General features: G+C 39.2%; 1 protein-coding gene across 1 annotated transcript; it reads left to right on the top strand.

Moving 5' to 3' along the window:
* Window positions 1–142: 142 nt before the first annotated feature.
* ORYCUNV1R1518 (vomeronasal 1 receptor oryCunV1R1518) lies at window positions 143–1,090 on the top strand. Its single transcript, NM_001167207.1, is given in 1 exon segment — window positions 143–1,090. A coding segment is annotated over 1 exon segment (948 nt).
* Window positions 1,091–15,714: the final 14,624 nt, after the last annotated feature.

Raw genomic sequence — 15,714 nt, 5'->3', positions numbered from 1 at the left:
TCAGGACCCATCTCTCAATCCAAGTTGCTACTCATCATATTCTTCAAAGGGCTCCATTTTTTATAATTTCACAGTACAATCTATATCTTTAAGAAAAGGCCAAACTTACCTAACTTAATCTTAGAAAAACATCACTGAGATAATGGTTCCAAGTGACACAATTTATAGCTTTTTTCTCATAGCTCAGATGTCCACCAGTGTCACGGCCAACTCACTGCTCTTCACGATCTATATTTACACCTTCCTCATCCAGCCTCAGCTGAAGAAGCCCATAGACTGGATTTTCATGCACCTGACAATGGCCAATATTTTAAACATTATTTTCCATTCAGTGCCAGAAATCATGTCATCATTCGGAGTCAAACGTTTCTTGGACAATATTGGTTGTCAAATATTTTTGTACATATACAGAGTCACCCGGGGTCTTTCCATCTGCACCACCTCTCTTCTGAGTGTATTTCAAGCCATCACTATCAGTCCCAGTCATTCCAAATGGGCAAGGCTGAAGTTTAAACTGTCCACCTGGATTTTCCCCTCTTTCCTTTTCTTCTGGGTCATCAACATGCTGATCTATATCCAGGTCATTAGAGCCATGGGAGCCAAATTGAATTTCACTATGGTTGGCCAGGGATATGTCAATGCATACTGTCAAAGCAAGAAGATGAACATGCGCTATCCAGGACCATTTGTAAGTTCCATGGTGATTCGTGATCTCCTGTTTGTGGCACTAATGATCATGTCCAGCCTCTATATGGTGGAGTTCCTCTACAGACACCACAGGAGAGCCCGGCATATCCACAGCTCCAGCCTATCCAGGCAGACGTCTCCAGAAAACAGAGCCACCCACACTATCCTTTTGCTGGTATTTTGCTTTGTCTTCTTCTATTTTTTACACAACGTTTTGACCCTTTTTGTGCTTTATAGAACTGAGAAAAATACAAGATTGGAGAGCATTAGTGGATTTTTATCAACATGCTACCCGACACTCTGTCCCTTTTTTCTGATGAAAAATAACAAAATGATTCCCAAATTACTCTCCTTCCTTTCAAATATGAAAATGACCTTTCTTCGGAGAGCTTTCAGTGGCTGATCTGACATCTTCATCAGAGAGGTCTCCACATAGATTTTATGAGGAAATGAATCATGTGACCATGGGGCACTGGAAATGGGGCTAGTTTGAGTTAACTATGCAGTACTTTTATATACATTCACTTTTAGAAATATATTTGATACAAATATACAAATATTGATTGATTATATATTTAAGTTTGATTATATATTTAAGTTATAATATTTTAGGTTAAATTAAAGTGTTATATATTATTAAACCTAATTGTATCTGTTAGTTTTGTACTTTTTAATTCAGCTACTAGAATATACAAAATTACCACATGTGCTTGCTTTATATTTCTGTTCCTATGAATCCATCCAACAAAAACACAATTCTCAAATCATTCATTTGAAGGACTCACATAGATGGATAGCATCAGTGAACTATAGCCAAAAAACAAAGGAACTAATGAGATACCTAAAGAATGTCTGTGATGCAGGAAACATATGTATAAAAAGAGCTACGAAAATAGAGCTGGATCAAGAGGATGGGAAGTCTTGGGGGGTTCAATCCATAATGTACAATAAAACACAGTGCTGACTCTGCATCTTCATAAATCCATCCACAATGATCCCCTCCCCTTCTCAGGGTCCAGTCCCCTGTGATGTCCTGAGATGGGTCTCTGCACTTAACTACTCACCAGCAATGGCCTGAGGCTTTCCCAGTGCTCTGCGGTGCATTGGCTTGCAGTGTCTTTACTTAGCAAGTCTTTTTTTTTTTCAATACTATTTTTCCTTATTTTCATCTTCTCCGATCTTAAGCCTGTGGCCCACTGAAGTCATTGATGAGTTCCAGTAGTTAGGGACATCACACATGGCTCTGCAGCCTGAATCCATGAACATGTCTTTGTCCCCAAGGCTCATGGATTCCACCTCATCATTATTTGAAAGGCACAGTGACAAAATGTTGGACAGAGAAAGAGATCTACCATTTTCTGGTCTACCTGCTGAATGGCCACAACAGCAAAAAGAAGCCAGGCTGATGCCAGAAACCAAGAACTCCATCATGGTCTCCCACATGGGAGAAGGGGCCCAAGTACTTAGGACATCCTCCACTGCCTTCCAGGGGCATTAGAAGGGAGCTGGATCAGAAGCTGAGCAGCCAGGACTCGAACCAACCCTGAGAAGTGGGATGCCAGCATTGTGGGCAGAAGTTTAACACATTTTGTCACAACACTTGCCCAAAAAATGTTAAATCTTTAAAATAATGAACTTAGGATACTATCCCTCAAAACAACCAAAGAAGAAGCCACCAGTGAGATCACAATTGCCACCAGATGCATGGAGCCAAACTTCTGATGACTGTGTCATCCTGAATTTTCTCCAGCTGAGCACCCTCAGAAAGTAAATTGCAGCCCCAAGCGCTGACTTCATGCTGTCCTGGAGGAAACCCTGTTCACTCCCCCAGGAGACTCGATGTGTATCTGGGAGAGAGATTAAGGGCTCTCTTGGGAGTGTCAAAGTGACGACGATAAACACGGCAGCAGTGACAAGGTGACCGGTGTCCACCGGGAGGAGACGTCCTGCTGGTCCAGGCCTGATCCACAGTCAGTGCTGGGCAGCCCCAGCCTGTGCAGGACGCCCCCAGAAGGATCCTGCACCCTAAGCCTGGGGTGGGAGGGTGGCAAGGCCTCTCCTCCTGCCCACTCCCAACTGCACCTACTCACTCAGATTCATCCTTCCGGCATCTTTTTTGTGACTTTACCTGTATATTGTCATTTTTGTTGCCACTATGTTTCTTGTCATCCCTGCAGTTGTTTTCACTCCTTCATTCTTTTCTTTCTCAGTCTCTGAACCTCTCCAGATCCCTCACTGCCCCTGTCCACTGAGTTCTTTGCTTCTGCCCTATGCTCTGCTCTTTGCTTCAGTACCCACCTGGATGTTTATGACACTGGAATGAACATGCCTCTAATTTCATGTCATAATTTCCCCTATAATTTTAGTGTTATTTTCTTTTGTTTTTATGGCATTTTGCATTTTTAGTTATTAGTTCTTATTTCAAAATAATGTATGCACATTTTTATTTAAAAAGGTTTCAGTCACACTTAGATCAATTGATATTTCTCCTTAGAGGTTTTTTTTTATCTTATATTAACTATGATATTTTCATATATCTATGTTATGTAAGCAGTATCAGCCTCTAAGTTTTTTAGAAATCTAAATGTACTTATACAGACTTTGCTGTCAGTAACCTTGAAACTTCCTTAATCATTTAAGTAATTTAGTCCTTGTCTCTATGAATGTCTTTCTGAAAACATTCACTCACTCAAAGATAAAAGACTGTTAATTTCTTTTTAATGATACTAATATTATTATCTTTTTAAAATAGATGTTTGCAAATGTGTGATGAATAAAAGTGGAAATAGCATATATTTTTACTCATATCCAATTTCAAAACAAGGATTTCCAATACATAATCATTATATGTTAGACATTGACTTTGTACATCTTTTATCATGTAATGCTAAGCCTTTCTTTTTTGCTCTGTTGTATAAATTTTAACCATTTTTCTCCTCTATTACAGCTGTGGTTAATCTTATACATATCTTCATAATGCTAACCTTACCCTTCACTTTTTTATTTATTCTACTCCATAGTATAATGTTGGAGAAAGCACACTTTATTTACAGAAATTAAAATATCCTATTGAGGTAGTATAGACACTCGTCTAATCTAAAGTTAGATGACAATCACTTCACCAAGTGCTTCAGGGAATTGTCACATACTGAGAAAATTCAAGTTTCAACTTCTGTGTAATGTTTTTTTTTTAACTTTTATTTAATGAATATAGATTTCCAAAGTACAGCTTATGGATTACATTGGCTTCCTCCCCCCAATGACTTCCCTCCCACCCGCAACCATCCCCTTTCCCACTCTCTCTCCCCACCATTCATATCAAGATTCATTTTCAATTTTCTATATATACGGAAGATCAGTTTAGTATATATTAAGTAAAGCTTTCAACAGTTTGCACCCCCATAGAAACACAAAGTGAAATATACTGTTTGAGTACTCATTATAGCATTAAGCCTGAATGTACAGCACATTAAGGACAGAGATCCTACATGAGGAGTAAGTGCACAGTGACTCCTGTTGTTGACTTTACAAATTGACACTCCTGTTTATGGCATCAGTAATCTCCCTATGCTCCAGTCATGAGTTTCCAAGGCTATGGAAGCCTTTTGAGTTCACCGACTCTTATCTTACTTAGACAAGGTCATAATCAAAGTGGAGTTTCTCTCCTCCCTTCAGAGAAAGGTACCTCCTTCTTTGAAGACCTGTTCTTTCCACTGGGATCTCACAGAGATCTTTCATTTAGTGGTTGTTGTTGTTGCGTTGTTTTTTTTTTTTTTTTTTTTTTTTTTTTTTTTTTTTTTTTTTTTGCCAGAGTGTCTTGGCTTTCCATAACTGAAATATTCTCATGGGCTCTTCAGCCGGATCTGAATGCCTTTAGGGCTGATTCTGAGGCCAGAGTGCTATTTAGGACATCTGCCATTCTATGAGTCTGCTGTGTATCTCACTTCCCATGTTGGATCACTCTCCCCTTTATTTATTCTATCGGTTAGTATTAGCAGGCACTCATCTTGTTTATGTGCTCCCTTTGACTTGTAGTCCTTTCATTATGATCAATTGTGAACTGAAATTGATCACTTGGACTAGTGAGATGGCATTGGTACATGCCACCTTGATGGGATTGAATTGGAATCCCCTGGTATGTTTCTAACTCTACCATTTGGGGCAAGTCAGCTTGAGCATGTCCCAAATTATACATCTCTTCCCTCTCTTATTCCCACTTTTATGTTTAACAGGGATCACATTTCAGTTAAATTTCAACACTTAAGAATAACTGTGTATTAATTACAGAATTAAACCAGTCATATTAAGTAGAACAGACAAAAAAATACTAAGAGCGATAACGTATTAAGTTGTTCATTAACAGTCAGGGCTATGCTGATCAAGTCACCGTTTCTCATAGTGTCCATTTCACTTCAACAGGTTTCCTTTTTGGTGTTCAGTCAGTTGTCACCGATCAGGGAGAACACATGATATTTGTCCCTTTGGGACTGGCTTATTTCACTCAGCATGATGTGTCCCAGATTCCTCCATTTTGTTGCAAATGACTGGATTTCATTTTTTTTTTTTACTGCGGTATAGTATTCTAAAGAGTACATATCCCATAATTTCAGGAGCATGTTGTTCAGTCTCCATGTGTTTGCATACTTTCTAGGGTTTCCTGAGTTGCTAATTTCCAGCTTCATTCCGCTGTGGTCTGAGAAGCTGCATGGTATGATTCTAATTGTTTTAAATTTGCTGAGACTTGCTTTATGGCCTAGTATGTGATCGATCCTGGAGAAGGTTCCATGCACTGCTGAGAAGAATGTAAAGTCTTTAGATGTAGGATTGAAAGTTCTGTAGATATCTGTTAGATTCATTTGGGCAATAGTGTCGAATAAATCTGCTGTTTCCTTGTTGATGTTCTGCCTGGATGATCTGTCTATTTCTGAGAGTGGAGTATTGAAGTCCCCCAGTACTACTGTATTGAAATCTAAGTCTCCCTTTAAGTCCCTTAACATATCTTTTAAATAGACCGGTGCCCTGTTATTAGGTGCATATACATTTATAATAGTTATATCTTCTTGTTGAATTGAACCCTTAATCATTAGATAGTGTCCCTCTGTCTCTCTTAACAGTTTTTGTATTAAAGTTTATTTTGTCTGATATTAATATGGCTACACCTGCCTTTTTTTGGTTTCTGTTGGCATGGAATATCTTTTTCCAACCTTTCACTTTCAGTCTGCATGCATCTTTGTTAGAGAGATGTGTTTCTTGTAGGCAACAGATAGTTGGGTTTTCTCTCTTAGCACCTGTGCTATGTCTCGCCTTCTCCTCCTAGCCTGTAGTGTTTCTGATAAGAAGTCGTCTGTGAGTCTAATTGGAGATCCTCTGAGAGTAATCTGACGTTTCTCTCTTGCACATTTTAGGATCTTTTCTTTATGTTTCACTGTGGTGAGCTTAATTACAACGTGTCGTGGTGAGGATCTCTTTTGGTCATGTTTACTAGGGGTTCTATGAGCTTCCTGTACTAGGATGTCTCTGTCCTTCTCCAAACCCGGAAAGTTCTCTGCTAGTATCTCACTAAAAAGGCCTTCTAATCCTTTCTCCCTCTCCATGCCTTCAGGAACTCCTAGAACTCAAATGTTGGTTTTTTAAATAGTATCCTGTAGATTCCCAACAATATTTTTTAGATTTCTAATTTCCTCCTCTTTTCTTTGGTTTGACTGTATGTTTTCCTGTGCTCTGTCTTCTAAGTCCAATATTCTCTCTTCTGTTTCACTGACTCTGTTTTTTAGACTTTCTAATGTGTTTGTCATTTGATCTATTGAGCTCTTCATTTCATTTTGATTTCTCTTCACTATCACACTTTCCTGTTCTACTAGTTTCTGCGTTTCATTTTGATTCTTCCTTAAAATTTCATTTTCACGAGAGAGACTTTCAATCCTGTCCAATAAGGATTTCTGTAGTTAAAGGATTTGCTTTTGAAAACTTCTAAATGTTCTTATCATAAATTTTTTGAAATCCGTATCTTCCATTTCTTCTATCTCATCATCTTCATAATCTTGACTTGGGGTGTTTTGTTTATTTGGAGCCATCATAGTTTCATTGTTGATCTTGTTCCCTCGATTTTTGTGTTTCTTGCTTTGCATTGTTAATTCTTCTTCCCTCACTGTGAGTTTTTTTTAATACTATGTCTGTGTTAAGTGGACTGTCTGCTGTTGGAGGAGCCTTGGAGGTTTGAGATAGGTGTGGCCTGAGAGCTCTGCTTGGTTCTTCCAGGTTACAGGTGTGCAAAGGTGACACCCTCAGGTTATGTGTGGTAAATCTCTCTCTATTTATTTATTTATTTATTTATTTACTTTATTTTTTTATTCAGGAGGTAAGTAATACCGCATGGCTGAGCAGAATTGATGGTATTTATCTTCTGATCTCTGGCTTCTACCCAAAGAGTCTGTGTGGGCTCAGTTTCTCCTGCAGACTCCCACTGGGTTGCCTAGGCTACTGAATTGTAGCGCCTCAGTTCCTTAGCTCTACCCTTTTGTTATGTATATCCAGAGTGGGGCCTGCTCTTTGTCTCTTGCTCATCTTTGCAAGGTTGGCAGAGAGAGAAACTCATCTGTACCAGTACCCCCAACCTTTTTTTTTTTTTTCCTTCTCTCCTGTAGTCAGTCTGGTGAACTTTCCCACCTCAAGCCCACTTCCCTCTAGATTCTGACTGCCGTGTCCCCGCCAATGTCTCGGGTTACTGAGCTCACCTCCCCTTCCAGCGCCGATGTTTGGACTCAGAGCCCTGGGAATCCCTGCTCTCCCCGCTGGTCGTCTGTGTCACATCCACTCCCCTTCCCTCACTGGTGCACAGACCCTGCAGCTCCTGCGGCTCGGCTTCCACATGGTGGGTGACCCTGCTCTCCCCGTAGGTCCTCCAAGTCACAGCCACTAGATCAGGAAGAGTTTCCTCTGTGATTTTTTCCTGATCCTTTTTCTGAGGCTACCGTAACTCCACTTTTATTAAACTAAATTTTCCCAGACTATCGGTGCGTGCCCTCACTATTCTGCCATCTTGGCTCCGCCCTCTGTGTAATGTTGATAATAGCAAAAGATCTGGAGTTGAAGGTCTTTGAACTGAAGCTGTGCAAACTACTGGGAAGCTTCAGAAGTCTTAGTGGTTTCTGAGCCTCTGTTTTTTCAGTAAAATGATTCCCACCTTACTTTTCCAATTGGGTAATTCTCTTGGTCTTTGGTAGACTCATTTTGGAGAGCACTGATCCACTTTATAATGAATTTGTGTAGGTATTCTCCACTTGACTTTGGAGTAGATAGTCCCATCTCTATATGTTTAAGACTTGATTTATTAGCTGTTGCTATCAGTGTTGTGCTCACTACACTATGTGACTAAGAAAATGCTCTTTTTCTGTCCATAGGAAGTTTGCAGACATTGTTTATTCCTCACCATTAGGAATTCTTTGGGATTCTTTGTGAAATAGTTTTTCCTGCAACTCAGTTTCATCATGGTGAACTTTGCACATTGGTATATTTCTACAATTCTAATGTAATTTTCATGAGTCATGTTTTCTGGGGATTTGTCCATGTGTCTCAATCTTCCAAATCTGCCATAGTCATGATCTTGTGTTTTAAAATTATTTTTACTTCTCAGTTTTTATGATTTTTAACATTTTAAGTCAGATATTATTGGTGTTTTCTCTTTAGGAAGTGCTACCATCTCTCTTGAGGTTACTTTTTTATTCATTAGAATTAACTGCATTGTACATTTCCATAATGCATTTAAAAATACTCAAAGGTTTTTTTTTCACTTTGTTCTTATTAAAAACTTTTTCTTTTCAACATAGTGAAAAGTTAGTGTTAATGTAAAATATCCTCCCCTTTTTAAATGTATTACAATTGTGTTAAGGTAAGTTGTTCTGTTATGTTCAGCTCTGGCACTTTGTTCTCAGTTCAGTGTAGAGCGGTGGCTGTGTGGATTACATGGTGCATGTTACAGCTGAGAAGGGAGGTAGGGCATTGACAGTGACTCATGTATTAATCAAGGAGTTCAGTGCAGAGAATGATCTGACACACTCGACACTTCATTATCTGTCTCACCTTTTGCTTGGTGGTTCTGAAGTTGTGGAAGCGTTTGCTTACGTGTCACTATGATGGTGGATTCCCCTCCATGTTCTGATCCTTTCATGTGTTTGCACATTCAGTGTTGATTCTCACAGATTTACAACCTTCTTTATTGCCTTGCACACTTCTTTATATTTAGCTTCTTTGTTCCCTAAATGCTCGTTTTTCCAATATTATGTGGCATACACCTGCTTTCTGTGTAAGGTGAGTGTTATGTTAATTAACTTAGAGGTAGTATTCATATCAAATCATCCCAATATACTAGCTAAAAATACAAGCTTACCCAAATTTCTGCCCATTTTTGCTGATTAAAATAATGAAAATTTTCTCAAATTGACTTATTTCCATTCAATGATGATAATGCCTTTTTTTCCAAGAGCTTTCAGTGGCTGATTCAACATCCTTTACCACAGAGCAGTTTTCATAAATATTTTATGAGGAAAAGGCAGTAGGTGACATGGAGTACCTATAATGGGGCTAGTCTCAGTGGAACTATCCAGTCAATTAAAAAAAAAAACAAACACATTTTGGGGCTGGCACTGTGGTCTAGTGGGCTAAGCCTCTGCCTTCAGTGCCTGCACTCCATATGGGTGCTGGTTGTAATCCTGGGTGCTCCTATGCTAATCTAGCTCTCTACTATGGTCTGGGAAAGCAGTAGAAGATGGCTCAAGTCCTTGGTCCCCTGTATCTGTGTGGAGACCTGTAAGAAGATCCTGGCTTTGGATCAGCCCAGCTCTGGCCATTGCGGCCATTTGGGGAGTGAACTAACAAATGGAAGATCTCTCTCTCTCTCCCTCTCCGTTTGTAACTCTACCTCTCAATTGAATAAATAAAATCTTTTTAAAAAATTAAAAACACATTTCAAAATGTTAAATTGAGTCAAAGTATATAAATACATTAATTTCCCAATGAGCCTATTGTTAGCCATCACAAAGCACACCGAACACCAGAGTAAGGGAAAGGGTTTATTGGGGAAAACCCAGCAGACTGGAGGGGAGGGATGAAGAAGGATAAGAGAGAGAGAGTATAAGAGAGAGACAGAGGAGAGGAGCTAGTGAGGAGATAAGATAGAGCAGAGAGAAGAGAGATGAGAGGAGGAGAGGAGAGCAGATGAGAGGAGGCAAGAGAGCAGGAGAGAAGAGCCAAGAGAGCACGTGTTCAGGAACAGGCCCTTCTAAAACTTTGCCGGAGGGCAGGCAGGGAAGCAGGAGCAGTTATTCCCTTTAGGATGGGGGTGGAGCTTGACAACAGCGGTTGGGCCATGTGGCCACTTGGCTTCCATCAATGGGGGCAGGGGATAGAGCCTAGGATGTAAATCAGGGTATAGATTGCGCCATAGATAAAACTGTGCCAGTTTCCTAACACCTATGTTTAAGTTACAATGTTTGGGTGAAATTAATATGTTGTATATCATTAAAGCTAATTTTCTCTGCTTTTTAATGTAGCTACTAGAAAATGCAAAATTTTATTCAGGGCTTGCCTTATATTTCTGAGCCATGTTGCTCATAAGAACTTCCTTATTCAATCAACAAATCTTAATACCCAGGTCTCATATTTCAGGGACTCAGCTAGATGTTGGATGTGCATCAAGTGACCTCAGGAGATGAAACACAGGAATTCCTACAGAATGGGATGCAGGAAATATAGACCTCCTGTGTAAAGAGCTCAGAAAATAGAGCTGATGAACAGGATGGGAAATCTTGGAGGTTCATTAACAAACAATGAAATGCAGGGATGTCTGCCAGTGTGCATAAATCCTTCCATAAAGATCCCCTCCACTTCTCATGCTCATGTCTTTGTTATTAGGATCCAGTCCTTTGTGATGTCTACGAATTGCATCTCTGCAGTTAAATACCCACCAGCAATGGCCTGAGGCTTTCCCAGTGGTTGGGGTGTAGAGACTTTCAGTATATTTACTTTATAAAATCTTTTTACCCAACATTATTTTCCTTATTTTCATCTTCACTGTCGTAAAGTCTCTAAGCCACTTGACTTGTTCAGCCTGTTCCCCAGGGACATCATCCATGTACCCTGCAGCTTGAATCCTAGCACATCTAGGATTCCCCAAGGATGATGGGTTTCACCTCACATCACCATTAGATTCTGAGGGTTGGGTCCCAGTCTTTCAGGAGCTCACCGTTCCACTCTCTTCAGTTTTCTGTAGTTTAAACCCACTATCTAACTCCAGAAGAGGCTCTTTCTATGAATAAACTCAGTTTACTCCACAAGCTCTTAAATTTGTGCTTTTAATTCACAATAGAGAAGATAAGGAATCAACCCAGATGTCCATCAGCTATTGACTGGATAAAGCAATTATGGTATACATACACTATGGAGTACTACTCAGCTGTTAAAAAAGATGAAATCCTAGGGCCAGCCCTGTGGCATAGTAGGTTAAGCCTCCACCTGTGGCACCAGCAATCCATTTGGGCATCAGTTCGTATCCTGGCTGATCCTTTTCTGATCTAGCTCTATGCTTATTGTCTGGGAAAGCAGTGGAAGATGACCCCAAGTCCTTGTCCCCTGTACCCACATGGGAGACCCAGAAGAAGCTCCTGGTTCCTAACTTTGGATATGCCCAACTCCAGCTTTTGTGACCATCTGTGGAATGACCAGTGGATGGAAGAGATTTCTGTCTGTCTCTCCCTCTCTCTGTAATTCTACTTCTCAAATAAATACATGAATCTTTATAAAAAAAATCCTGTCTTTTGCAACACAATGGATGCAACTTGAAACCATTATACTTAGTGAAATAAGCCAGTCCCAAAAGACAGATACCATATGTTTTCCTTGATCTGAAGTAACTAATAGAGTACCTGAAATGTAATGTATTGGAGTGAAATGCACATTTTGAGATGCTAAGATTGTTTGCAGCTCTTGTCTCTTCTGTTGAGGAACAGTGTTTTTTCCTTCACACTATTTGTTGAATTCTTATACATAGTGCAGGGTTAACTTTATGATCATTATGTAACTGAGAGAAGGTCATTGTAAAAATTAGGAGAAGGGATCCCGTTGCTATCTATAAATCTTTATACCATTTGAATCTTGCTGTATATTCATATTTAAAGATGTAACTTTTTATCCACTCCTTTTGGGGATTTTGGGGGAGTGAAGGTTGTTTTCTTTATAAATGGTTTCTGCTGCTTCTTCAGGCAACATTTTATGAGTGAACCAAGTCCTTGGAGTATGTCTACAGATTTCTTCCCCTGCACCTAGGAAATCCCTGATAATTGGTTCCTGTTGTTTGTTTGATTTAGTTCACCTTGATAATTCCCAGGGGTGGAAGAATCTGAATTTAGCTAAAACAAGTTTCAGAAATCACTGTGCTTCCGAATAAATGGAGAAATCATGGCAAAATGCAATGGATAGGATATTTTTTCAAACATATTATTTGGATTTTTGCAACTAGGAACACGTATAGTTGTCTTATGCATGTCTTTTTTTAAAGATTTATTTTATTTATTTGAAAGACAGAGTTACAGAGAGTGGTAGAGACAGAGGGGTTCATTCCCCAGATGGCTGCAACAGCCAGAACTGTGCTGATCTGAATCCAGGAGCCAAGAACTTCCTCCGGGTCTCCCATTATTCATGTCTTAATTATACTGTTGTCATTTATGTGCTTTAGAACAAAGCTCATCATATTTCAATATTCATATGTTTCTAAGTTTTTAGAACTCATAAGTGAATAACACTATTTTTGAAGAGATTTTTAAAAATCATATAGATTACTTCTTAGATGGTCATCCAAATATTCTGGTTTTCTATTTCTTCTTGACTCTATATTCTGTAAGTTTTAGATTTTCTCTTATTTGATGAACAGAAAGACAGAGCTCAAACTCACTGTTTCACTCCTCAAATGCCCACAACACCCAGTATGGGCCTGGCCAAAACTGGGAGCCAGGAATCAAACCAGATATACCACATGGCTGTCAGGGCTACAAGAAAGTGTGAGCAGAAAATTAACACTCTTTTTTAAAATTTTTTTATTTATGTGAAAAGCAGGAGAGAGAGCAAAGTGAGCAGAGACAGAATGGGGAGAGAGTGAGCGAGAATGCGTGTGCAAGAGAGAAAATTTTCTACCTGCTGATTCACTACCAAAATGGCCCCAATGGCTGGGGCTGGGCTGATCTGTAGCCAGGAACCAGGAGCTTCTTCTGGGTCTCTCAAGTGGGTGTAGGGGCCTAAGTACTTGGGTTATCTTCTGCTCCTTTCCCAGGTGCATTAGCAGCGAACTGAAGTGAAACAGCTGTGACTTGAACCAGAACCCATATGGGATGCCAGCACTGCAGGCAGAGGTATAACCTTCCAGGTCACAGTACCAGCCCCACAATTAACACTCTTGACCTAACTGCCTAGACTACTAATTTACTCACTTGCTGAAAAAATACTCATTTTTCTTTCTCTAGCACAGATGAAGCACTTAAAAAAAGCATACATGCAGAGAACATTTAGTGGGTGTTCACAAGTTTCAAGACTAATTTATGCAGACTGTTATGTGAATATAATCATAGTGAGTTATAAATTATTAAATAATTGACTAAGAAATATTACTCATATCTCACATCCCCATATGTTCAAACTTAAGAAGGGTACTTCTAGATGACCACTTAGTGAAAGAAAATGACTCCAAATTTATATCCTAGAAAGTTTGCTATGTAAATAAATTTAAAGATGGGCTGCTTCTTACCATGGAAGAAGAAAACTATGATAGCATCACAGTTAACCTGCCACCTGTGATTGGAAGGCTTTTTTAGTGAGATACTAGCAGGAAACTTCCCAGGTGTGGAGAAAGAAAGAGATGTCAAGTACAGGAAGCACACAGAACTCCCAATAGACATGATCAGAAAAGATCCTTGCCAAGACACATTGTAATCAAACTCACTACAGTGAAACATAAAGAAAAGATTCTAAAATGTGCAAGAGAAAAATGCAGGATTACTTTCAGAGGATCTCCAATTAGACTCACAGAAGAATTCTCATCAGAAACCCTAAAGGCTAGGAGAAAATGGCGAGATATAGTCCAAGTCATAAGAGAAAAACAAACTCATCCCAAAATATTATACCCTGCAAAGCTCTCACTTGTGAATGAAGGTGACACAAAGACCTTTCATAACAAAGAGAAATTGAAAGAATTTGTAACCACTCATCCAGCCCTGCAAAAGATGTGTTACATACAGAAACATAGCCATTAATACAAAAGAAGGTAAAGGAAGAAAATCTCTCAGTAAAATATCACAGGAAGTTCAAAGTATAAATTAGAAATATCTTTGGAAAAATGGGAGGGCAAAGTCACTACTTATTAACAATCACACTGAATGTAAATGGCCTCAACTCTCCAGGTAAAAGACACAGATTGGCTGAATGGGTTAAGGAACAAAACCCATCTATTTGCCTCTTAGAAGAAACACATCTTTCCAACAAAGGTGCATGCAGACTGAAAGTGAAAGGTTGGAAAAAGAAACCAAAAAAGAGCTGGCATAACCATCTTACTATCAGATAAAATAGACTTAAACACAAAAATTGTTAAAAGAGACAAACGGGGGACTATATAATAAGTAAGGGAGCAATTCAACAGGCAGATGTAACTATTATAAACTTATATGCCCCTAATTACAGGGCACTGGGCTAGTTAAAAGATATGTTAAGGGATTTAAAGGGAGACTTAGACTCCAATACAATAGTACTGGGGGGACTTCAATACACCACTTTCAGCAATGGACAGATCAACCAGACAAAAAATCAACAAGGAAACAACAGATTTAGTCAACACTACGGACCAAATGGACGTAACAGATATCTATGGAATTTTTCATCCTACAGTTGCAGAATACACATTCTTCTCAGCAGTGCATGGGACTTTCTCTAGGATTGACCACATACTAGGCCATAAACCAAGTCTCAGCAAATTCAAAAAAATGGAAATCATACCATGTATCTTATTGGACCACAATGGAATGAAGATGGAAATCAGCAATTCAGGAATCTCTAGAGCTTATGCAAACACATGGAGACTGAATAACATCCTCCTGAATGAACACTGGGTCATAGAAGAAACCAAAAAAGAAATCAAAAACTTTTTGGAAGCAAATGAAGATAACAACACAACATATCAAACCTTACGGGATATAGCAATAGCAGTGTTAAGAGGAAAGTTTATAGCAATAGGGGCCTACATCAAGAAATTGGAAAGGCACCAAATAAATGAACTATAATACATCTTAAGAATCTAGAAAAACTACAGTAAACCAAACCCAAAACCAGTAGGAGAAGAGAAATAATTAAAATTAGAAAAGAAATCAACAAAATTGAATCAAAAAAAGTTGCAATAGATCAGTAAAATGAAGAGCTGCTTTTTTGAAAAAATAAACAAAATTGACACACCACTGGCCTAACTAACCAAGAAAGGGAGAGGGAATACCCAAATCAATAAAAGCAGAGATGAAAAAGGGAATGTAACAACAGACACCACAGAAATAAAAAGAATCATCAGAAATTACTACAAAGAGTTGTATGCCAGCAATCAGGGAAATCTATCAGAAATGGATAGATTCCTGGACACATGCAACCTACCTAAATTGAACCATGAAGACTTGGAAAACCTAAACAGACCCATAACCAAGTCAGAAATTGAATCAGTAATAAAGGCCCTCCCAAAAGGAAAGCTCAGAACCAGATGGATTCACTGCTGAATTCTACCAGACATTTAAAGAACTATCTCGAAGATGGCGGAATAGTGAGGGCGCGCACCGATAGTCCGGGAAAATTTAGTTTAATAAAAGGGGAGTTACGGTAGCCGCAGAAAATAGAACCAAACAAAAATTGCAGGGGAAACCCTTCTGAATGGAGCAGGCGTGAATCGGACGACCTACTGGGAGAACAAGGTCGCCCACCACACGGAAGCAAAGTCGCGGGACCCAGCCGCAG

The sequence above is a fragment of the Oryctolagus cuniculus genome, chromosome 18, assembly GCF_051225735.1.
Source record: "Oryctolagus cuniculus isolate XC-2025 breed Fujian yellow rabbit chromosome 18, ASM5122573v1, whole genome shotgun sequence".
In the NCBI taxonomy this organism is placed as follows: Eukaryota; Metazoa; Chordata; class Mammalia; order Lagomorpha; family Leporidae; genus Oryctolagus; species Oryctolagus cuniculus.
The sequence above is the reverse complement of the archived record's forward strand: the minus strand, read 5'-3'. Positions and strand labels throughout refer to the sequence as shown.